Below are 23,346 nucleotides of genomic sequence, written 5' to 3' on the forward strand. Positions count from 1 at the left end.
GGAACCCCACTTTATTCAACATCTTTATGCGCTCCCTGGCCCAGCTGGTCCAGAGCTTTGGACTGGGATGTCATCAATACACTGATCACCCAGCTCTATCTCCTGATGGATGGCTGACCTGGCTTTTCGCCAGGTACATTTGCCAGATGTTTGGAAGCCATGATGGTCTGGCTCAAGAAAAGCTGGATGAAACTCAACCCCTCCAGGATGGAGGTCCTGTGGTTTGGTAGGAACAGGGTAGATCAGGAAGTGCCTTTACCCTCCCTGGATGGTGTATAATTGGAGATCTCATATACTGCCAAGGGGGTGATCTTGGATGTCCCCCTATCTATGGAGGTCCAGGTCACTAGAGTAGTCCAGCTGGCATTTTTCCATCTTCTCTATGCAAGGCTACTCACGCCCTGTCTGTCTCAGGAGCACCTAGCCATAGTGATCCATGCAACGGTCACCTCAAGGCTGCATTTCTATAACTCGCTCTAAGCAGGCCTGCCCTTGTCCCTGACCCAGAAATTATAGCTGGTGCAAAATGCAGCTGCTAGGGTCCTCACTAAAAAACCTTGGAGGAACCATATCCGGCCTGCCCTGAAGCAGCTGCATTGGGTACCAGTTGAATACTAGATCAGGTTCAAGGTTCTGGTTTTGACCCTTAAGGCCATCCATGGTCTGGGCCCTGTGTATTTAATGGACCACCTAACTCCCCATGCCCCATGCAGAGCCTTGCACTCTGTGAATGCTAATGGGCCAGAAGGCCCTGGGCCGCAAGATGTTAATCGTGGGCTCGATCAGGTCAGGGCCTTTTAGGCCCTAGCCCCCACCTGGTGGAATGAGCTCCTGGGAGAGCTGGGGGCCCTGCTGGAGCTGTCAAAGTTCTGCAGGGCCAATATGTCAGGATTAGGCCTAATCCTGCCATTAGTTAGGTTCCCTTTCCCTGGGGTTGTGTGTGGGCCTTGGGTTGGGGCCTGCCTGTGATGGGCCTTGGTATACTTTGGTTGAAGCCTTGTCCATTCTCCCAGAAAGAGTTGCCTGCTTGGGAACATCATCCTGCAATTGTGCCTTTTCCCAAGGGGGGAAGCAGGTGGCCTAGATGCTCCAATTGTCTCAGCCTCCGGGTTTTGAAGTATCTGTGCTCTCAAAGCTGGGAGGTATGTGGGAACAAGGAAGGTTCCAATTTTCAGTGTTCATTGTTCTTCATTTTTAATGCTTTGTGTAATTCATTTTATTCCTCATATGATTACATAGGTTAGGTCATATAACTCTTTGCAGTTCTTTAAGGTCAATAATATTTAGCATTTTGCATTTAGCTATTTGCGCTTTGATTTACTTACATTAGGTAATGGTTATTTCCTTATGCAAACCTTAGTTCACATAGCAAAGGTTAAGTTTTACTTATGAGCCTCTTGTGGCACAGTGGTAAGGTAGCAAACATGCAGTCTGAAGCTCTGCCCATGAGACTGGGATTTCAATCCCAGCAGCCGGCTCAAGGTTGACTCAGCCTTCCATCCTTCCGAGGTCGGTAAAATGAGTACCCAGCTTGCTGGGGGCTAAACGGCAATGACTGGGGAAGGCACTGGCAAACTACCCCGTACTGAGTCTGCCATGAAAACATTGGAGGGCATCACCCCAAGGGTCAGACATGACCTGGTGCTTGCACAGGGGATACCTTTACCTTAAGTTTTACTTATCAGTCAACTATATATCTTCATAGTCGTATTTCTTTATATATTCATAGCTATGCATTTAACCATGTATGCAATTATTTTAGTTATAAGGTAGAAGATGCTGCATTTTATCAGATGGTTGCCATGAGGATGGCAAGGCCTGCTCTCTTGTCAAGGCTTGTGTTTGGGTTAAGCAGGTTGGGAACCTGATAAGGCCTAGGCTTCAGCCTGGGAATAAGGGGGTGGTCTCCACCATGGAAAATCCCCATGAAGCCCACCAATGTACCACCTAGTTTGTGATGTGTCACTGGCATTTACAGTCTGTCATATGATGTCACCAATGAGTTGGACCAGAAAAGCTATTTAATATAATACGTGGTTTTGAAAACTTATCAATTTGTGTGCTTTTTCAAGCCAAGCATCACTACTTTAACCATGCTCCTGATTCCTAATTAAACCTGTTTATGAAGTTTGAAATGGCCAAGTCATCATTCCTGACATGGTAAAACACAGCTCTTCTGCCAGGCATTTGGTTGAGGCCAGGCAGACCAGATCTTGCTCCTCCCCCAGATGCCCGCTGGGATGACCACCTGGAGATGGCAACCAGGGGGAGAAAGGATTGGTGAGGGTTGGTATGGGGGTGTTAGGGCTTATATTTATTGTACTTTATCTTTTATTGCTTTAGCCACTGCTGTAAGCGGTTGTGAATCGGCAGGTCCAGCAGCAGCTGGAAGAAAGGGAGAAGAGAGAGAGAACAAGAATGAAAGAAAAAGCTCCTTGCTGCTTGGTTTTAAAGGCCCAGTCATTTAAACCCTGCTTTTCGGGACCTGTGCTTTTCAGAAAGCAGGGTTTAAAGTCTAAATGGTTCATAAATGGATACAAACAGGACCATTTCTGGGTTTGGGCTCAAATTTCCATTTGTATAGGATCTTTCTCATCCATTTTCCCATTGAAATTCACTTTTTGGGCGCAAACCCTCACTTGCCCTGTAGAAATTAGTTTTTCACATTTTGAAGTGGGGGTTAACGGGGTCTAAACAGGGGCTAGTCAGTGCAGGAACATAAACATTGAGGCTTTTCCACTGTGCCCAACATTGTTATCCACCCCCATCCCCATACCATGACTTCTATTGTCAACTCCCCCCCCCCTTTTCTGATGGCTGGCTGCATTACAATGCAATCCCAATCTCTTTGCTCGGTGGGTGTGTCAGGAATCGAGCTTAGCCCAGCTAATAGAGTCCGGGATAAAGACACATCCTAGATCCAGTGGGTAGTTGCAAATCCAAGGAAGAACTTTATTGAACAGAGTCTACATAACAGCTAAAGCAAGCCAAGATCTCCTAAACAAAGATCTTGTCAGTAACAAGGAACAATAGGCTCTTCAGGACAGAGATAGGGTCCTCTCAACCTAGGTTCACAAGCTGCCAGATGGCCAGAGTTTAATCTCTACGGCTATATTTCTGTTGAGTCTATGCTGTCTATGCAAGGTTGCAGGAAGAAAGTGATAAAGCGAAAGGAAGAAGACATCCCGCTGAGAAAGTAAGGGAGTCTTGGAGCCTGAGGACAGATTTACCATTTTAAAACGCGTGGCCTTGCCAGGCTTCAGGAAACTAAACTAAACAGGCATGAATCAGGGTTCATGACAGTATGAATCTACTGGTTGTCCCAGTCCCTCAGGATGTTCACCTGGTCCTGGGCCCAAGCTGGTAGAATGTACTCCCGGAAGAGCTGAGGGCCCTGCCAGAATGGTCAGCTTTCTGCAGGGCCTGCAAGACAGAGCTCTTCCACCAAGCATATAGTTGAGGCCAGGGCAGAACCCCGGATTCCAACTAAGGACCACTTCCCAAGGTCTATTAGCCCTGCATCCACTCACTCCTAGTGGAAGAGATCTCGCCCTCTGGCTGAACATGGTGGAATGTGGTCAGTTATTCAGAAGCATATTCAGAACATTTTATTCTGTGAACTGCTGCGGGTTCTTAGGGAAAGCAGCAGTATATAAATAAAATAAATACGAAAATCGTTTCCCACAGCCACGTGCAGTCGCATTTGATCAGCACCTTCCCTCTCATTTCCTTAAATTTGAAGTTTAGCCTTGGTATTAGTGACTACTTTTGTTGATACTAGGAATAGTGAATGCAGTGGAGACCGCTGCTACTGGGGGCAATGACAGTGTGTTCCCCAAAAGTCAAACCTCTCCAGCTGGCCACCAAGGTCTGCCTGTGCAATGCACCTCCTTTATTACTATGCTTTTGTATTATAACATGATTGGGGTGATTTTTTTTTTTTAAGAATGATTCCAGACTTGGAAGTGGGAGCATTCAAATGCAACAAAATGGTCCTGGCAAATAATTGGGTGATCTCGTCACATGACAAACTAGGAAGTTTGCAAGTCCTTTCCCTCAGCTTCAGTGTGGAAACAAATAGGGGGTCACGTCAGGGGCAAAAAAAGGGAAAAGAGGGGCAAAGGTTCCCAATGGGGAACTCAGAAACAGTCAGGAATCGTTGTGAAACTAGTAGAAAAGCCCATTTATAAAAATGGGCTTTTCCAGGGGACAGGCGGAGTGGGCCCCTGCAGTCAGGGGCAGCGGCGCCTCGAGAAGGGAGCAGCCGCCTCTGGGAGCAAAGGCCGACGCTCCCACGGGCAAGGTTGGCCCATTGGCGGCGGGGAAAGAGCAGGGCTGCTGCGTGGGCGCGGCGGCCCTGCTTGTGTAGGCAGATCCCCGTCCCCGAGCAAGGCCTGTTGTTCGGCGGTGGAGAAAAGGGCCCAGCTGTGGCTGGCACCGCAGCCAAGGTGGCCACAGCAGCGTCAGCGGAAGAGCAGGGCTGCCGCATGGACGCAGCGGTCTTGCTCGCAGGCAGGCAGGCCCCTCCCTGGGCAAGGCGGCTTCCTAGGTGGAGGCAAAAGAGCCGCGCCTTCTTTCCCGGGGCGCGGCCCTGTGCCGCCACCCCCCTCCCTGGGCAGCACTCCTGTCCTGGCCAAGGTCCCTAAGGTGGCCAGCGGGAAAGGAGTAAGGCCGCTGCGTCTTTGATGCGGCGGCCCTGCTCTTTTCCCGCCGGCGAGGACTGACCTTAGGGGGAGCGCAGAGCCAACCTCGCTGGATGTCTGACTCGCCAGAGCGCTCAGCCGAGGACGGGCCAAGTAGCCAATCGGGAGCCGCACAATTGGCCACTTGGCCCTCAAGTGCCACTCGGAGGGGCCAATGAGGAGCCGCTTTTTATCATGGACTCGGCCCGCCCCTTCTCTTCCCCTTTACTCCTTAGCCTTTTATTAATACTACTCCGCAGGAGCGGTTACAGATGATGGCTGGCTGAGTTCTCGGTGTAGAAACAGTCCAAGTTTGATTCATTTATGGGACTATTGGTTTGTGGTTCAGTCACAAACTGAATTGAAACAATGCAGTTTGTGCCCAACCCTATGTATTTCTCAAACTCTTTATCTTTATAAATTATGAATATGTTTTTCAGTTTAATATGCTATCATGATTTCTACTTTATCATGCCTTTTTAAACAATATGAAACAGCAAATCTGATGCAGGGGTTACCATGACATAGGAACTCCAGACTGAAATCTCCACTCAGCCATGAAGCAATACTGGATTACCTTGTACCAATCATTCACACACTTCTAATTCACACTCTCTCCTTCCTCATCCACCCTCCCTCACCAGAATAATTGTGATCATAAAATGAGGATATACATGCCCACTCAGCTCCAAGGAAGAAAAGGAAAAAAAAAAATCATAAATAGGGAAGGCATATATGAACACATAAACAACCCAGAAATTGCAACAGCTTTATTTATTTAATAGCTTCAAATCCCATTCCTAAGAACAGGCCTTGAAAGGGCCCCCTCCCCTGGCCCCTGGCCAGGCAGCTTAAGGTGGCTTTGGGCCACAGCTTGCAGCCGGAGCAAATGGGGTGGGTGAGGGCTGGCCAGCTTGTTAGCAGGCCCAGGACAGAGCTCCTTAGCAGGCAGTCAGAAGGCTGGGAGAAGCCCTCGTTAACAGGCCCAGTTTAGCAGGTCGGGAGACCCTCATTAGCAGGCCCTCCACCATGACCCTTTGCCCAGGGCCCTCTCCCTTTACCTACTGCTGGCTCCAGGCACGTCTGAGAGCAAAGAGGTTAGAGTCCAGGGATGGAGGGCGGGAGCTGCCTGATTGGCCCTATTCCAACTCGGACAGCCGGACATGTTCCACCCCCCAGGCTGTTTCACAAATTTGCCTCTTACACAATGAACCTAGAGCCAGTGTGGTATAGTGGTTAAGAGTGGTGGTTTCTAATCTAGAGAGCCATGTTTGATTCTGCACTCCTCCACATGCAGCCAGCTGAGTGACCTTGGACTTGTCACAGTCCTGATAGTGCTGTTCTGACTGAGTAGTCCTGTCAGGGCTCTTTCACCCTCACCTACCTCACAGGGTGTCTGCTATGGAGAGAGGAAACTGAGAGAATTCTTCAGGCACTGAAAAGTGGCAACCTGCCAGCAAGCGTCAACTGCCAACTTAAGCACTGCTCTCCCCCCAACACATCCCCCAATATCAGCCTGCAAGAATACGGTGACAGAGCACAGAGCAACAATGCCTCTTTTTATAGATGTTCGTATCAATAGAAAACCTACCATAAAATACAATGAGGTCTCTCCCCCTAAAATTATCCCCCATTGAAAGGAAGATAAATCCAACCAAGTAAGTCTGAGTGTCCTAAGATCTATTTTCATTCATAAATTCCAAGAGCTTTGCTTCAGGCAAGTAGAGAAAAACGGAAGAAAATTTAAGAAATTGCCCATGAAAAAAGCAATACCAAACTGCATTTCATTATAACCTATCTTTGAAATCTTTTGCCAAGTAACAAGGCATACAACTCTAGATTTAGGTCAGAGGACCTCTCTCTCTCTTTCACACACACACACAAAACCACAGTGCCTCTGTTGCCATAAAACCTTTATTTATTTCAAGTGGCCAAAGACAAAAACAATCCATTTCTCTTTGTCTGAAATGCATTATATGGCAGCAGAGAGAACAGAAGCCTCACCGCATTGTCTTCCCTCCCCACCGTGGGGTGAAAGGACAGGGGCCAGCACCAAAGCTCCTTGACCAATTACAAAAAATAGACTTTATAAAATGGTATGCAGTACAAGAAGGGGGGGAAGGAGGAAACAGACAAGACTGTGACGGAGAAAATCTGGCCCCATATGCATGAGTGAGAGTGAATGTGATACAAAGTGCATAAATGTGCCTCATTTTCCCTCTTTCCCTCCCCCATCCCTCCCTCCCCCAATCCCTCAAAGATGTTAGATGGTAAACAAGACTCCCATCCATGACAATCTCACTGGAACATCTGCTGTCAAGGCTCCAGCACCTGGAGAGCAGCATCTAGAACAAATAGAACAGGACATGAATTACAAAAGTTGTTGGGGCTGTAGGCTGCCCTGCAGGGAAATCCACCTGCAAAACTGAGCATCACTGCCTGCCTGCATAAAGGACTTGAAGGTTAAGTCTAGCCTGCCCCTCCTTGGAGCAGTACATTTGAATTTAGATGAAAATCCATAATTATGCTTCAGGCTATTTCACTTTGAAGTCTGATGCCCAGGCAAGTAACTCTTTTCCTTTCCTCACCCATGTCATCAAACTAGACAGACTGTAAGGATTGCATGAAATCCTGGTTCTGGAAGAAGCCAAGCACATTCCACCCCTAATCCTGCAATTCTCTCAAACAAATGGCATGTCATACACAGCCACAGCCCCTAGGTGGCAACATTTTTCAAATTATTACAACAATCATTGCAACCTAACTGGGAACATTTCTCACCATGTTTTTCCAGTGTTATCACAACTCTCCACTGCAGGTCCTGTGCACACTAGTGTCCTTGTTGGAAATGGCTCTCTGCCAGGCACCTGCGGGCAGCCTGGCTCCTTGTTGTTAAGACAAATACTATACACATAGGAAAGGCTCCATAACAGTATGTGGTGACCTAAGGCCCACAGAAAAATAACTAGCCTTCTTCACTGTGCTTTCTAGTCAGTGTAGCTGCCTGTAGCAATTCAGTCCACCAAGAAAGACCATGGCCACTCTGAATTTGAAGAATACTCCACACCTGTCGGTCGCCAGCATGCCAACTCACAATTAGTTTTGCAGCACAGAAACAGACCTTAGATCTGGAGTACAAAAGCAGAAGGAAGCCTCCTCCTGTACTTCTAACTATAACTTTTATCCAGAGCAACAAAATCAATCCGTTCCTCAGCTAGAGGGGCCTTACTCGGCAGCAGAACCAAGAACAAACATCAATACTGGCCCAACAGGAGAGCAAGACTACTCTAATGGCTGGAATTCTCTGTCCAGGAGGAGGGTTCCTGCCTTTGGATCAGCTCACTGCAGAACTGACACACTGGGCATTTACTACACAGGAAATATTTCAATGGAGGGCACAAGGCCTCCCCAGTCTAAGGAACCTATAGCAATTGAGCAAAACAAATGTGGACTAGAGAGCATCTAAACTGTGCAAGTGTTATTTCGGCACAAATACAGGCAGCTCTGAAATTCCTGAGAAAAAACTGTCCTGGGACGCATGGCAGAGAGGATTTGAGATTGAAGGATCACTGGAGGGAGGTGAGCAGTGGGGCACCACAGGGTTCAGTAATGGGTCTGGTACTTTTCAATATTTTTGCCCTGGATGAGGGAGTGTAGGGACTGCTCATTAAATTTGCAGATGACACCAAATTAGGAGGAATAGCGGACACCCCAGAAGACAGTCCAACGAGATCTGAACATGCTGGAAAAGGGGCAAATGAGAACAAGATGCAATTCAATAAGGAGAAGTACAGAGTTCCATATCAGGTTCACAAAATTCAGAAGCATGCATACTGGATGGGAGATACACATCTGGGTACCAGTGTTGTGACGATCTTGGGGTACTTGTGGACTGTAAGCCAAATATGAGCAGACAATGTGATGCAGTGGTAAAAAGCACAAATGCTGTCCTGGGTTGTATTAGAGGCATCAGATCAAAATCACAAAATGTTATAGTCCTGCAGTCTGCATTGGTCAGACAGTACCTGGAGTACTGTGTGCAGTTCTGGAGGCCTCACTTCAAAAAGCATGTGGACAACATTGAGAGGGTGCACAGGAGAGTGATGAGGATGATCCAGGAACTGGGAACCCCTATGAGGAAAGGCTGAGGGACTTGGGAATGTTCAGGAAGTTGAGAGGGAACATTACTGCTGTCTTTAAGTATCTGGAAAGTTGTCACTTGGAAGAGGGCAAGGAGCTGTTCCTGTTGGCAGCAGATAGGACTCACTAGATATCAGGAAAATTAATTTCAGCAGTAGAATCGGCAGCCTAAGGAGGTGGCGAGTTCCCTCACACTGGATCTTTAAGCAACAGCTGGACAGATACTTATCATGAATACTTTAGGCTGATCCTGCATGAGCAGGGGGTTGGACTAGATGGCCCCTTCCAACTCTATGATTATATGCTGGCAATGAAGAGACATAACAGCTGCTCTTATATCTCCTTCCAGCCCCAGGCAGCTATTAAGAACCAGGATTTTCAAGTACATGGATCCTCCAGTCTTTAATAACAGTTTGGGAGCATTCTTGCTCTACAGCCCAAGCACTTTTCAGTGAGAATATTGGACTAACTGCCAAAATCTATACATTCATCTTGCAGCTGCAGACTCCAAAGACCACATGTACTTCAAGTAACATACTACAATGATCCAACATGCAGAAGGAACGGGAATGGAAGAGAGCCACACTCGAGCCCTCTGAGGAGAAACTTGCCTCAATATTTCCATTTCAAGATTTCTTCTTCTTCAGTTTCAGAACTTGCAGCCAATTGGGTGATGACACTTCTGACCTAGGGAGGGTGAGGAATCAGTTAAAGCAATACGATGACATCATTGCATGAAGAAGTGACAGAACAGTGTACGTGAGGCCCAGATCCAAATCCCCAGCCAGCAATGAAAGCTTGTTGGGTGAACTTGGGCCAGTCACTCTCTTTGCTGTAGCTGTTGTGAGGATAAAATGGAGAGGAGAAAGACAGCATGGGCCATGGGGGTCTCTGTTATGGAGACAAGAGGATGCTTAAGCAAGCATAAAAGCAAACATGTTTTCATCTGGCATTCTTTGTTCCAAACCTTTACATGCCACATGCACACACACAAAATGCTTCCAAATTGTTTTAGAAAACAATATTAGCCCAGGAAGCCCAAAAGAAAAGACAACAGGAAGCTAATGTGGACACAGCCAGTATGCCAACCACAGTGACTTATTGCCACATGCCATACATCATTTCCTCCCACCTTCAAACACCTACCCTGAGGTTTTCTCCGGCTTGGGTGGCAACACCAAAGGCTTTCCACTGGCAATCTTGCATGATTTAGAGCGCTGTATATGGGCCTCCTTAGCAGGACTCTGCTTGGCCTCATTCTGTGAATCCCCTTCCTCAGCAGAACGGTTTCGGCCTCGTAGCTTGGCCTGGCAACAGGATTAATAGAATTAAAAGCAGGCCTTAACATTTACCTACAGCTGGCCTTGTGCCTCCACCTTCTGAAGCTTACCACCAGCCTTCTGCCCCCTGCAATTCCTTTATTATTATTTTTTTTAATTTCTATACCACCCTCCCAATGAGCTGGCTTAGGGCGGGGCACAGCATTTAAACATGTAAAATAGAATGATTAAAACAATCAACAGTCAGTCAACATATAAGATTTTAAAACCAGTCAACATATACATAATTAATATCAGCAATCCCAGTGCTGAATCATCAGCTCACTCAGAGATAGTCTTCAGTCAAGGGGTGTTTTTTTTTTGGGGGGGGGGAGTGGATTTTATAAGTTCACTGACCCCAACCAAAAGCATGGCAGAAGACCTCCATCTTACAGACTCTGCAGAACTGTGGGAGTTCATTCCACCAGGTGGGGGTCAGGACATTTTCTGGTTGAGGCCAAATGCACTTCCTTGGGCCTAGTATTAGCAAAGAAAAGCACTTGGGGGGGGGTATAGACAAATAGGTGGTCTCTCAGATACACAGGTCTTGGACCATGAATGGCCTTATAGGTAAATAAGAGAACCTTAAACTTGATGTGGAATTCAACTGGGAGCAGTGGCACTAGTAGTTTGGTTTAGCAAAGATGAAAGAATGCTAGCTATGCTACTTTTATGATCTGTGCCTCCACTGATAGGGAGGCATCGAAGATCACGTCCAGATTTCTGACTGAGCATGCAACTAACAGCTGCAACCCACCCAGACAGGGCAAGAGCACTTCCTTGCTAGGTCCCTTCTTACCCAGCTACAGAACCTCTATATTTGAAGGGTTGAATTTCAGGCGACCCTGCTTGAGCCACTCCATCACTGCTTCCAAACAACTGGCAAAGTTGTCTGGGGGGTGAGTCTGGGCAGCCATCCATCAAAAGGTAGAGCTAGGTATCATTTGCATATTGATGGCACCCAAGCCCAAACAAGTTTGGCCATAAAGATTTTAAACAATGTTGGGTAGAGAATTGTCTCTTGTGACACCCCACAAGGGAAGTGGCATTGGCAAGACTGCATCTCCTTGACAGCTACCTTCTGTTCACAGCCCTGAAAGAAGGAGATCAGCCATTGAAGGGCTGTCTCACAAATCCTGCAGTGGGCAAGAGTGAGCTTAAAACTCATCATCAACTATACTGAACATTGCCATGAGACTGACTAACACAAGCAGTGCCACCCCGCCCTGATGCAGCTGTCTCCAGAGGTTTCAGTCAGGGCAGCCAATGCCAGGTCAGAAGCCAGAATGGAATGGATCCACGACCAAAGCTGATATCCAACTGATTATTATTTTAGTGCCCTTCCTCAAGGGCAGTAAGAGATGAGCTACCCTAAATATCTGTGCTGGGTGTGAGCTTGAAAACACAATGGAAGATGCATAAAACTCACATTTTACTGTATTCACCACCATCTCATAGGGTCTCATAAGTATCCTATAAGATGATCTCGATGCTTCATCGGAGGTTTTCCTCCAAACTCATTCTAATCAGTTCTTGTTTTCTCTCATGTAGCTCCTTTGTATACCAGGGAGGCCATTAGAGGTGAGGACAGTGAGGGCATTGGGGAGTAATCTGATCAATGGTGACCAACATTCAGCTATGCCAATCATTAACAAACTCCTCCAACAAGCCACTAGGGAGCACTGGATCCAGCAGAGTATTCAGGAATCCTTCTGGATCCATACGTCTCGGTGGGTGGGCTAAAATACTTCCCCTGCTCAACCAGGGTGGAAGGGACATGTAATCAGACATTAACTCCCCACTACCACCAGTGGTGAACATTAGGATTTCCAACCAGCATGCATGCAACCTGCCCCAACACACTAGTTTTTATTGTGTCATTCCTTATCCTACTTCCTATCTGCTCCATCAGGTACTACCTTCAATGCTGAAGGGTTGAGGCCTGGGAAAAGTGGCACCTTCACCCCCTTGGACAATGGAGAATTTCGGGGCCGTCTGCTTCTTGGTTCCTCAGAAGAGTCTTCATCAGAATGAGCAGGAGCTACTTGAGGCTCTAAAAGGAGAGCAAAGAGACATTATCATAAGACAGAAGAACCTATGCTAATGCTGTGCAATACATCACAATTCATGCTAACTCCGCAACACAGGGGAATTAAAGGAATAGCCTAAAGCACAGTACCTAGAACACACTGGCAAAAGGCCACTTGGGCAAATCCTGCCAAAACCCTTAGTCACAACCAACCATGAGCAATGCCCCGGGGAGCTTCTTGTGATAAAAAGGAGGGCATAAACAAATCTGCCTCAAATGCATATGTAAGTGACACAGACCAAGTAATATACCAGAGGATGTCACATGCAAACCACATGCCAGGTCCAGTTTGCCACGTTTCATCCCACCTGTGGAATCTTTGAACATCCAGCTGTCCCTATCGCGCTCCGAAAGGGCGCCTCCAGATCGAGTGACTGGTGCCCGATGACCTCGCTTCCGGCCCAAGTTAGCCCGGTCACGATACGCGGTGCTGTCAAGGACCTCTGTATCCTGAAGGAATCAAGGAAAGAAGGGTTCAGAGCAAAAAGCTTCCCACAAATACACAGGAATACTACCACACAGACACACAGATCCTCCTTAGTTTCTGTTTCATCAGGAACAGAATTGAAGAATATTTTCCACTGACACTACAAAGCAATTCAGCCTGCAGACCCATCACCCATGAACACCAACACCAAGGAATCCCATGACTTGAACCTACCCAGCTGAAATTGACAAATGATGCCCCAAGATATGGTTTGTACTTGTCACAGAATCACAGAATCATAGAGTTGGAAGGGGCCATACAGGCCATCTAGTCCAACCCCCTGCTCAACGCAGGATCAGCCCAAAGCATCCTAAAGCATCCAAGAAAAGTGTGTGTCAATTTCTTACGATTGTTTCTGCCCATCCCTAAATGTTTTTTTCAGCATTATTTAAAACTGAGAAACCTACCCACAAATAATATACATGAACCATGCAATAAAGAAATGCATACCCAACCACCAAAAGTTTAATGAGAAGAACTTTGAGGGCTGCAAGACTACAGGAAAGCATTTTGGAACCTTTCAATCAAACTGCTCCTTGCAAGGTTGCCTGCATTGCTCTATGGTGTCACGCAACCCTGAAGTGTGGCAGGGGCTTCATACACTTTGGACACACTTGTCCCATTTGCACATCGACACAACCAACGTCTGTGTCTGGGCCTTTGGGCAGACAACTCTGACCCTTTATTGTAACTATAGTTAGAGACCAAAATATGAAGCTGAGGAGTGAAGGCAGGAATGGAAGAGCCATGGAAATTATTAAAGACACTTTATTGGCTGAATGGAAATATTAGAAAGATTAATATTTCTTTCCTCAAACGACCCCTCTGTTACTCAAAAACTTGGAACCACTTGAATATCATCACAAACTCAATGGGGGGAGGTGGAGGGGTGGGTTCTGTGAGCAAAGGTACAAAGCCTTTGATAACCTCTGTAGATAAGAGTTGGAAAACTCCTGGAGATTTGAGGGCAGAAGACAGGAAGGGTTCCCTCCAAAGCAACCATTTCTTCTGTCAACTGGAGATCACTTGTAATTCCAGAACTCCAGGCCCTACCTGGCAACCCAATCTAAAGACAATGGCCAAAGTTCAGCAGTGATGTAGGAAGGATGTGGTAAAGTGTTTTGTTAAGAGCTCTAGTTCAGAAAGGGGCAGCATTAGGAAGAGAATGATATATCTCAAATACAAAGCAAAAGTCCTTCGAGCCTCAAGCCCTCATACTAGTATATATACAGGGAGAATGTGTCTCAAAGCTTCTCAGAATGTCCTAGTAAAGTGCCTACCATTAAGAAGATGAAACTTTCCCCTGATGATACTCCAACCCCATCTGTAGTGTGGCCTTCTTGGGATACAGGTCGTGCTGCTTGGCTTCCATTTTGCTCTGGATGACTCAATCGCCTTGCGTCCGGAGGTGGTTGACTATAGTTTCTACTGTCCAGCTGGCTGATACCACCATCCCCATTGGACCTAACCTCTTCATCCTCCATCACTTCCACTGAGACAGGAGAGGCCCTAATCTTTTCAGCTGCAGTCATGTGGTCTTCAGTCAAGGTGCTGAGCATTTTCTCTTCTCCTGAATGGCAGCTACTGAAGGAAGTAGGTCTCTTCTGTTGAGCCACCTCATTGACAGCAGTGTTGGCAACCACCTCTTCCAGCAAGTGGCCAGGACTGGATAATTTTTCACTCTGGGATTCTCTGCTTTGGTGTGAGAGAAAGAAAAGCAATGTAAGATTCTTCTCATTACCCTCTTCTGCAAGGTCTCACCATCCTGCCACTATTCTTTCCTCCCCAGTGAATCCCCAAATTGATTAATCTTCCTACAAAAATATTTTGCTCTAAGACTAATAAAGGGGTATGAAGTAGACAAGTCAGTAAAGAAATGAAGGAACATCTCCCACATGCAACTCAGCGTTACAGAGACAAAAGAGTAGACCATGCCATGCAGAGGTATTCAATCAGACTATCCAACAGAGCCCAACAAGAGTTAACATGAACCTCCAAGAAAAATCCTCTCTGTACCCCTTCACGTCACCATGACATAACCCAAAGATCATATGTAAACAAATTAAACCAACTATTAGTCATCAGGCTAAGCCCCAGCTTCAGCAAGTGATGGAATTTATTTATTTATTTATCATTGCATTTATATACTGCCCTTCCAAGAAGCTCTGGGCAGTTTACATCATGTCATCTCTGCCATGCAGGAAGCATTTAAAGCAAACACAGGCCAAGGAGGACCCAACAACCCATTCCTTCTTGGATACACAAAAATACCAAGAATGAGGAGAAGGATAGAGGGAAGGAGTTTACCAGCAAAGAACTTCAGTATTTACAGCTGCATGCCAGTATTCCCTAGCCTGCCTTTCCAGCTCACTCCGCCCTTGGCCCCAAAGCATGTACCTCTCGCCTCCATTGGCTTTGACTATCAATGAGAAACCAGTGCAAATGCCCCCAGTACAAGGCATGCTAGAACTATATAGCACAGACTAAAGACCTGATTGACACATTCAGAACAATCACACTATACAACTTTCCTAACCTGCACCCATTTTGGGATGCTGGTGGGAGCCAACATGATCTTAAAGTGGCAGCAGGCCACTTAAGATGGAATTGAAGGGAAATGAAGGATGTGCAATGTCCCTAACATGAAGACCAATTAAATTTCCACATTGTGGCAGGCTAGAACACAATGATGTGCATGTAGCTCTAGCTACAACATGAGGCCAAGGCTACATCTATAACAGGGCTGCACATATTATGACCTACAAAGTTCGCCGACTCTTTACTGTGTCATGCAGCCAGCATAAACAGAAGAACAGTGAGCTGCCTGCAGCTGACTGGGTTTCAAGATGTAGAATCACAGAATTGGAAGGGATCTCCAGGATCATCTAGTCCAACCCCGCAGGACCGCACAACTACCTGCCTACCCACAGAGATCCCAATTTACACAGTTACTCTAGATCTATGGTCAGGAACTCAAGAATGCTGCCCTAAAATAAAATCCAGAATCACAGGAAATGTGTTTGTTGTTGTTGCCATCATCATCACAGCTGACATATGGTGATCCCATAGAGTAGCGGTCCCCAACCTTCTTGTAGTTGGGGACCGCCTCCGAGGGTGGGAGAGAGCCAGCGGCCCGGCCGCCGCAGCTGCACGTAAACGCGCAGGCGCAGTTGCTGCGCCTGCGTGTGTTCTCGCCCCTAGGTGGCGCTAACACGCATGCGCAGACCTGCCGCACGTGCGCGTTTTCGTCAGGAGGGGGCGCAAACACGCATGTGCGGCAGCTCCACGCATGCGCGTTTGCGTTGCTGGCATGCCAGCGGCCGCGCCTGCCTCTTTTTCCCCTCTCACTGCGGTGGGGGGAGGCAGGTGCGGCCGCTGGCGGCCCGGTACTATGGCCTTCATGGCCCGGTACCAGGTCGCAGACCGGGGGTTGAGGACCCCTGCCATAGAGTTCTAAGGCAGAGGTAGTTTTTCATTGCCTGCCTCCATGCCATGACCCTGTTATTCCTAGCTATTCCCTCATCCAAATACCAGCCAGGGATGATCTGGCTTAACTTCTGAAATCTGACAAGACTGGGCTAGTCTAGGCTCTCCAGGTCAGTGCACAGATTTCAGTAACAAAAAAACGTGATCATAAAAGCACTGGAAACAGGTACATGAAGGGGAGAAAGACAGAAATCATGAAAAGGTCCCTTGTTGAGAGAGGCACCACTTCTTGAGCACAGCAAGATCCCACCAACCTTCTGAACATTCAAAGGAGTTGCTCATATGATTTACTTCCACAGGACCAAATACACAAACTCACACACACTCAGAAGAGCAATGACATGATACTCTGCATTAATGGGATGCCGTACACGTACAAACTAGAAATATCCATTCTGAAAGAACTCCTTCCAGACAGTGGCAGAGAAGGAAGAGGGCTGTATCTTTTAGATCGCGTTTCCTGACAACAACTTAAAATTCAGACAGTCATTGACGGAAACAGTCCTCCTGGTCCAGTCAATCAAGATTCTTACTCTCTTAATACGCAACCAGCCTCAGAGGAGAAAGAGATGTAGCTCAGAAGAAAACAGTCTGGCTTGGGCAGAGTTTCCTCATCCAGAATGCTATCCCATAATCACATGACTTCTATACAGAGTGTACACTGGCATGGGTCATCTTTCTCCAACCATATTTGAGATTCCCACATATAGAAGCATGGTTCATAAGCCTCAGAGGAGCCAAGTGATGTCTGCTGCCAGACTGGAAGGGGTACCCAGAAGGAGACATACTGTGTTCATTCTTCCCAGCCATATCTTCACTCATAAAATTGGCTTGGTTCTTTCTTCAACTACAGATTTCGAGTGTCTAGGACAAAAAATGTTCTCACCATCAAGAATTTCATTCCTGTACTGTCTGTCTTTTTTTTTTTAATGGGCAGGTAGCTACCCTATAAAAGGACCATCAAACCCTGCAAGTGACATCAGGTGATCCCCAGAAAGATGGGAGGAAAGCAAAAGAGTGAAGTGGAAGTTCGTCCAAATTCAAAAGTCAGTGATCCTCTTTTGACTTAAGTTCATGGAGAAATAAACAATTCAAATAAGACATCAGCAACTCAAATAATCCTGAATCTAAGGGCTGTCTGGGCTGATTCAGTGTTCAGCCTTAATTTATCTGACAAGGGATTTACACAACCAGACACTCATTTAAGCAAAGCATTAAAAGAAAAGGTCAGCAAATAAGTCAGCCTAATTAAAAGAGCTGCTCATGACATAACTGACTCAAGACAGCCACAGTGCCTCTCCAGAGGGAATTTTGGAAGTTAGCAGGGAGATGTCGGAGTTCACTATGGATTGCACACCTGCATGATACCAGGTCTCCTTGGGTGGAACTTGTATCTTTATATGGACTGTGTGTGGCCCTGGTTAAGACATATTCAGGTCTTTCCTGTTGACCTCTCCTGAGATACCAGCCATGACTCAGGCTGCCAGATCTGTGTAAGCATTCATTTGCATTAGGAAACAAAAGACTACAGGATGACAATATAAATTAGGAAAATGACCCTTGGTGAGATTTACTCCAGCTATAAAAAGAAAAAAAATATTTGCTTTGTAGACCACATGACTCCTTCATGTCAAAAAAGATAAGCAGGGACACTCTCACGCAGTTACCCTCTCAGTCTGGATTTTCAAAAGACAATGCATGTCAAAATGGAAAAGACACCACCCTTGAAGCCTACAGTCCCAGAAAGGACAGCTCTTATCATTAGGGGTAGTCTTATTTTTAAAAGTCTGATTAACACTTGTCTTGCATCCCTTATGAAGAAGTCCTGCCCCAGAGCCAGAATTCTAACTGCCCTTCAGCAAGTTTCCATATCCCTTCTACTCCTGGATTTGCAAGCGCTCTAAAATAGAAAGCTCTAAGAATCAGAGAGAATTATACCAAGAAGCAACAGGAAGCATTTCTCATTCTAATGGGATAACGGTGCTAGTCTGCTGCTGAAAAGAGAAGTTTTGTGGGTCCTTGAAGAATAACTGAGTCACTGAAACACAAATTTCTATGGACTAGAGCTCACTTCATCAAAGGTATATTGCATATTTGAATGGAAGAGAAACAGGTTATATTGATTACAGGAAGCAACAGGGCTTACACTTTATATAAGAGAGTAGTGTTCAGTTTTGAAGGGAGAGAGAAGGGAACAGGTGTGTTTGTCACCTGCTTTTCTTATTTTATTGTATGCCTGAAGCAAGCTGCTCCCTGATTTTATTTCTTTAGAAGTACAGGTGTAGTTATCCAGTTTGAGGGCCGCTGGGCAAGATACTTCTCTTCCACTTGCTTTGGCAATAGACCAGTAACTACCCACCCTGTTAAGGGAATCTGTCTCTCCCTGTGTGAGTGTGTGCCACTTCGACATCAAGACAATCCTTAACTCACCCTACCTGCTCCTCTCTTCAAGTGTCTAGAGAGCAGCCAAGAGGTTGGATAACTATTGCCACAGGAGAACTATGAACAACATGCTTTCAAAGGTGGAGTCTACCACTCCAGGGGAATGCAAATTTGCATTCTTATAGAGGAATCTTTCTCAGGATGTCATGTCTATGCCAAGGGGATGCTTAAGCCATTCTCCCTGCTGCTCACTGACCAAAACTCAGGAGGGTCCACAGCAAAAGCAGTTATTGGCCTATATCATGTTGGGATTTGGTAAGATCCCTGGGCCCCAGCAAACATTCCACTTTGTACGGTTTTGGTGCCAGCACTGCACTTCAGAGCTTGATGTGGCTGAGCGAAACCTATATTTTGACTGATGCTCAGTGTGATAATGGAACAAGGAGATTTGCTTGCTTCTTTTCCCCCCCATCCTACGCAAGCCAGTGTGTTTGCAAAATGAAGCTGATAATCATCAAGAAAATCGAGTCAAGGTTACAAGAAAATCAAGGGGTAGAAATGCTCAAAAATCAAATGTATGGCAATCAAGTTTATCCTTTAATAAGGAATCTTCCAATTTGCAGCTTAGTTGAATGCTGAAGGACCAGTGAAACTGAAAGTGATATTACAGACTTCATCAATTAGAATAGATTAATATTCCCCCAAAAATTCATATCAAAATAATACAAATTATATTAATTGATCACATGAAAATCATTTCCAGATTGTGTATGTCCACCTACGATTATTATAGGTATATGCTCTCTTTAGAACCAATTTAGCCTGGCTAAAGGGAAAACATGGCTGCAAGGGAAAACAGTGACATTCTATGAGTAACAAAAGTATTAGTATCTGATAACAAAGATTAATTTTTCTTGAACGGATTGACCATTTGGACCAATCAGTAAATTAGCAAGAGATTTGGCTCTCAGTTTTGTATACAACGGGCAAGTTAAAATGTAGTGTGGGAGATCCTCCACAGCAGAGGCTCCACAGACACAGAAATGTTGATCTTCAAGGAACACAATACAGTCAGCTGTGGAAGACACAGGAACAAGTAGGAGGCACAACACTAGCATCACAGGCTGTAGATAGTTCTTTACTTCCTACAGAGGCGGATGCTGAATCTCAAAAGCAAGTGACATCACTACAAAGCATTACTAGTCATCAATGGGAAGGCTTAGGTGAGAAGACATATTTTCCATTTTAGATCTGAAGAATATGCTACAGGGAAAGAGAACTTGAGCAAATAGAATTTGTCCTGCACTCATCTCAAAGGGACAAAAGAGCATGACCCAAGGAAGCAACTTCAGAGCAGACTAAATGAGCATGCCGATGCTTTGAACAGGACACTGGGCCTGCTGGTACAGCATGTTGCTGAAGCAAGACAACTATAAAAGGATGCAATTCAAAAGAAAATCAGGCTCCTTGTTCTCCAGCTCACTGAATGTGGCAGGTAGCCAAACCGAAACACTGACATGGATGGGAAACTCACCATATTAGAAAAAAGAAAGAGCCAAAATGAAAGACTGCTTTGTCATTAGGCACTAGCCTGGTCACATTGTATGTTTATCCTTCACTTCCTTCAAGGTAGCATACACAAGCCTCCCATCCATCATCATTTCATACCCGTAACAACCCTCTGAGATTGGTTAGGCCAATAAAAAGAAAAAAGCTTCCAGGAACTAGAAGCAGTCCCATTGCTACTGCTGCTGCCGCCTACAAACTTGTTCTGCATCAGCCACTGTCCCACTGAGTATCTTCAGCCAGGACAAAACAACAGTGCATAACTGTGTCTGCATATTCTCTCTGAACCAGACTGGAGGGTAGCCATGGATTACTACTAGGTTTTTTTAATCAGGGAATACAACAGCTGAATATCAGATCTCAGTCCCTCCTAGCAGAAAGGAGGAGCATATATGAAAGCAGCCCCATTTACCCTGGCTACCTTCCTTTCCTCTGCTTTAGAGCGAAAGTTAGTGACAAAGCCAGAAGAGCTGCTGCCGTAGACCTGGGCTGTCTCCTCAGAACAGCACTGTGGCTGCTGCCTATCCTGAGCCCCTCCATGCTTTCGGACATTAAGGAGGAACTACAAGAGCTGCCTCATCAGCTGGGTACCACAGGCACACAGAAGGTGCAGTCAGGTGTCACAGCAAACAATTTAAATGGTGGCCTGTCAGCCTCTTGCACAAACACAACTTGTTTGCTCTGCTCACATGCTCCCCTTACTCTCCTCGTCTCCACTTGCACACAGAGCCTGACAAAACACTTCCTGGTTTACTTAAGCTCTGCTCTGGCATTTAAATGCTCGCAGTTCAGCAAATGGGATCTTGCTTCTCCACCCACAAGCCAGGAAACAAAAGTGGGATTTAATAAAGATTTAGAATTCCAACTTGTAAGGGGGGAAGCAAAGCCCTGTTTGCCAAGGTGCCTGTACGCAGAAGTCATAGCAAACAGAAGCTTGATTAAACTAGGGTGTGTTCGAACAAGCTCTACATGCAAGAGGAGGATGCATGCACAATGCCACCAAATTTCTATTTAATTAGAGCTTGTGGTGGCACCAGATTGCAGCAGAGCACCATTACATTAACTCCAGTACTAGCAACAGTTAACTTGCAGTTAACTGGGAGAGCTCAGGTGTGAGCAGACACACAATTACTATTTATTTACAAAGCTTGATTGACTACACAGGAAACACAACCAACATATACTTTGATTCCTTTGTCAGGTTACTGGGCCCTGCTCTGCTCCCTTTCTACCTTTATCAGAGGGCCCACTATAGCTCTTACCTCTCTCCAGGATCTTCACTTGTTCCGGGGTGCTGCCTCTCACCACTACCCAAGCAAGGAGCTCCGAAGCAAGAACTTTGGCCATGATGTTCTTTCTGGCTTTCACTGGTCCAGTCCATCTCTACTGGACCTGCTTCCTCAGCCCCGTCCAAACCTTTGGATCTTTTATCAGACACATCCTTGCTTTCAATGCCCAATCTGTAAGCAAAATCTGCTTGTCCCACACCAGGTTCTCTTGGCAACTCTGGATTCAGAAACTCTGCATCTGAGGGAGAAGACAACCTTGCCAAGCCCAGGGCAGAGGACCAATTAGGCTGCTTCTCAGTAGATTTTCTAGATTCATCCAGGCTGTCAGCCTTGGAGAGGCTAGAGAGGCTTATGCCTCGGAGGCTGAGATCTTGAGTCCAATCAGATTGCCCCTCTCCAACTCCTCTGGGCTCATCCATGGCCACAGTTCTTAAATCTTGAGTCTGGTCTATGGAGCTGTCAGATGACTCCACCAAATCTATTGTCATTCTTAGACGGGACATATCCAGTGGGTCCATGCTTCCTCCTTGGTTCTTCCTTGCAGCACTGCAACTTATTTCTTGTTCAGTTCCTGAAACATCAGCATCTTTGACCCAGTCTCTTGCACCAGCCGAGAAGTTACTACCTTGTGGATCAGTTCCACCAAGGACATAGGCATCAGTCCAGACTTTCTTCTGGGCTTGGAACTCTGCATCACCAGCCCCAAAACCCGGGGTGCTACCTCCACTTACAACACCCACTTGTCTTTCCCAGCCTGGTTGGCTGTCATTGTGTTCATCAATGCTATCTGGCTTTCCAACACTGAATTCACTGTCCTGGCCTCGGGCAACCCCCAAATCAAAGCTAGTGGGCCATTCAGACTGCTTGGCACTTAGTTCAGATTCTGGACAACTGGGATCACTAAAGCCGTATGCATCAGCCCGAGGATGCTGCTGGATATTAACCTGAGATGCAGAATGGCTGGCACTGCATTTACTGGGCTGCGCTAACTGCTGGTCACTGAGTCCAATTTGCTGTTCAGTGGCACTGGTGTCAGGAGCACTGGTTTCGTTAGGCCAGGCACTGAATGCAGCCTCTTGATAGGGCCCACGGTCATCATCAGACCCCATGGATTGCCTGAGACTGAGCTGTGCATCCTGGGGGTGGGCAGGAATGCATGTGTTAGACACATCTGACGACTTAGTGTTCATCTCTGAGGCCACACAGCTGGCATTTTCAGCACTGCTGGACCAGTCAGTCCTGTCAGTAGCAGCACTTGCAATATACTGGCTGCCCCAGTCTGTGTTGCCCACAGCAAACTCCCCGCTCTCCTGATCAGCATCAGTGCAGAGCCTTGGCCAGCCTGGCTTCCTTACATAAGGCTCTGTATTTTGACCTTTAGCAGAGTCAATGTCATACCTGCTGCTCCAATCAGACTTCCCAATCTGCTGGTCAGCACAGCTGCTGCCATAGGCAGTGAGCCAATCTTCTTGGCCTTGACTGGAATTACTCAGTAATGGAGTCCCCCTGGCCCAGGCTTGTGGGCTGGTAGCAAATTTCATATCCTGCCTGTCAGCTTCACCAACACTGTATGAGCTCAGCCAATCCCGTTTGCCAGTGCCAAATTCACGATCTTGTTCAGTTTCATCAGGCCATTCTGACTTGTTGCCGACAGCCTCTTCGGCCCACCCCATGCCAAAGGCCATGGATCGACCAGTCTCTCCAATGCCAAACTCACTGCAAAGGTCTTTCCGTGACCATCCAAGCAGATCCTATAAAAGGAAAACAAAGAGAATACCATATGGAGGGGGAAAGATTTGGTGGAGGTATGTGCAAACTTAATAAAGATGAGCTGTATGGGAGAGCAGTATAAAAATCAATCAATCAAATAAATAAATGCCTTCCTTCAACCCATTTATCGCAATAT

The 23,346-nt window shown here is 46.4% G+C and overlaps 1 protein-coding gene across 3 annotated transcripts in view; it reads right to left on the minus strand.

The window, feature by feature from the left end:
• Positions 1-6,580: 6,580 nt before the first annotated feature.
• Positions 6,581-23,346, minus strand: part of TNKS1BP1 (tankyrase 1 binding protein 1) — a 31,488-nt gene continuing 14,722 nt past the window's right edge. For 2 of the 3 annotated variants that reach the window (XM_077320948.1, XM_077320947.1), the window contains exons 6-12: positions 21,414-23,191; positions 13,998-14,412; positions 12,539-12,680; positions 12,061-12,194; positions 9,969-10,129; positions 9,434-9,509; positions 6,581-7,027 (exon numbers count right to left, since the gene is read on the minus strand). In XM_077320948.1, coding sequence (XP_077177063.1) covers positions 9,449-9,509; positions 9,969-10,129; positions 12,061-12,194; positions 12,539-12,680; positions 13,998-14,412; positions 21,414-23,191 — 2,691 coding nt within the window. In that variant the 3' untranslated portion in view covers positions 6,581-7,027; positions 9,434-9,448. The remainder of the gene's footprint in view (positions 7,028-9,433; positions 9,510-9,968; positions 10,130-12,060; positions 12,195-12,538; positions 12,681-13,997; positions 14,413-21,413; positions 23,192-23,346) is intronic. The other variant, XM_077320949.1, reaches the window with a different exon arrangement.

This window comes from Paroedura picta, chromosome 2 (assembly GCF_049243985.1).
Source record: "Paroedura picta isolate Pp20150507F chromosome 2, Ppicta_v3.0, whole genome shotgun sequence".
Classification (NCBI taxonomy): Eukaryota; Metazoa; Chordata; class Lepidosauria; order Squamata; family Gekkonidae; genus Paroedura; species Paroedura picta.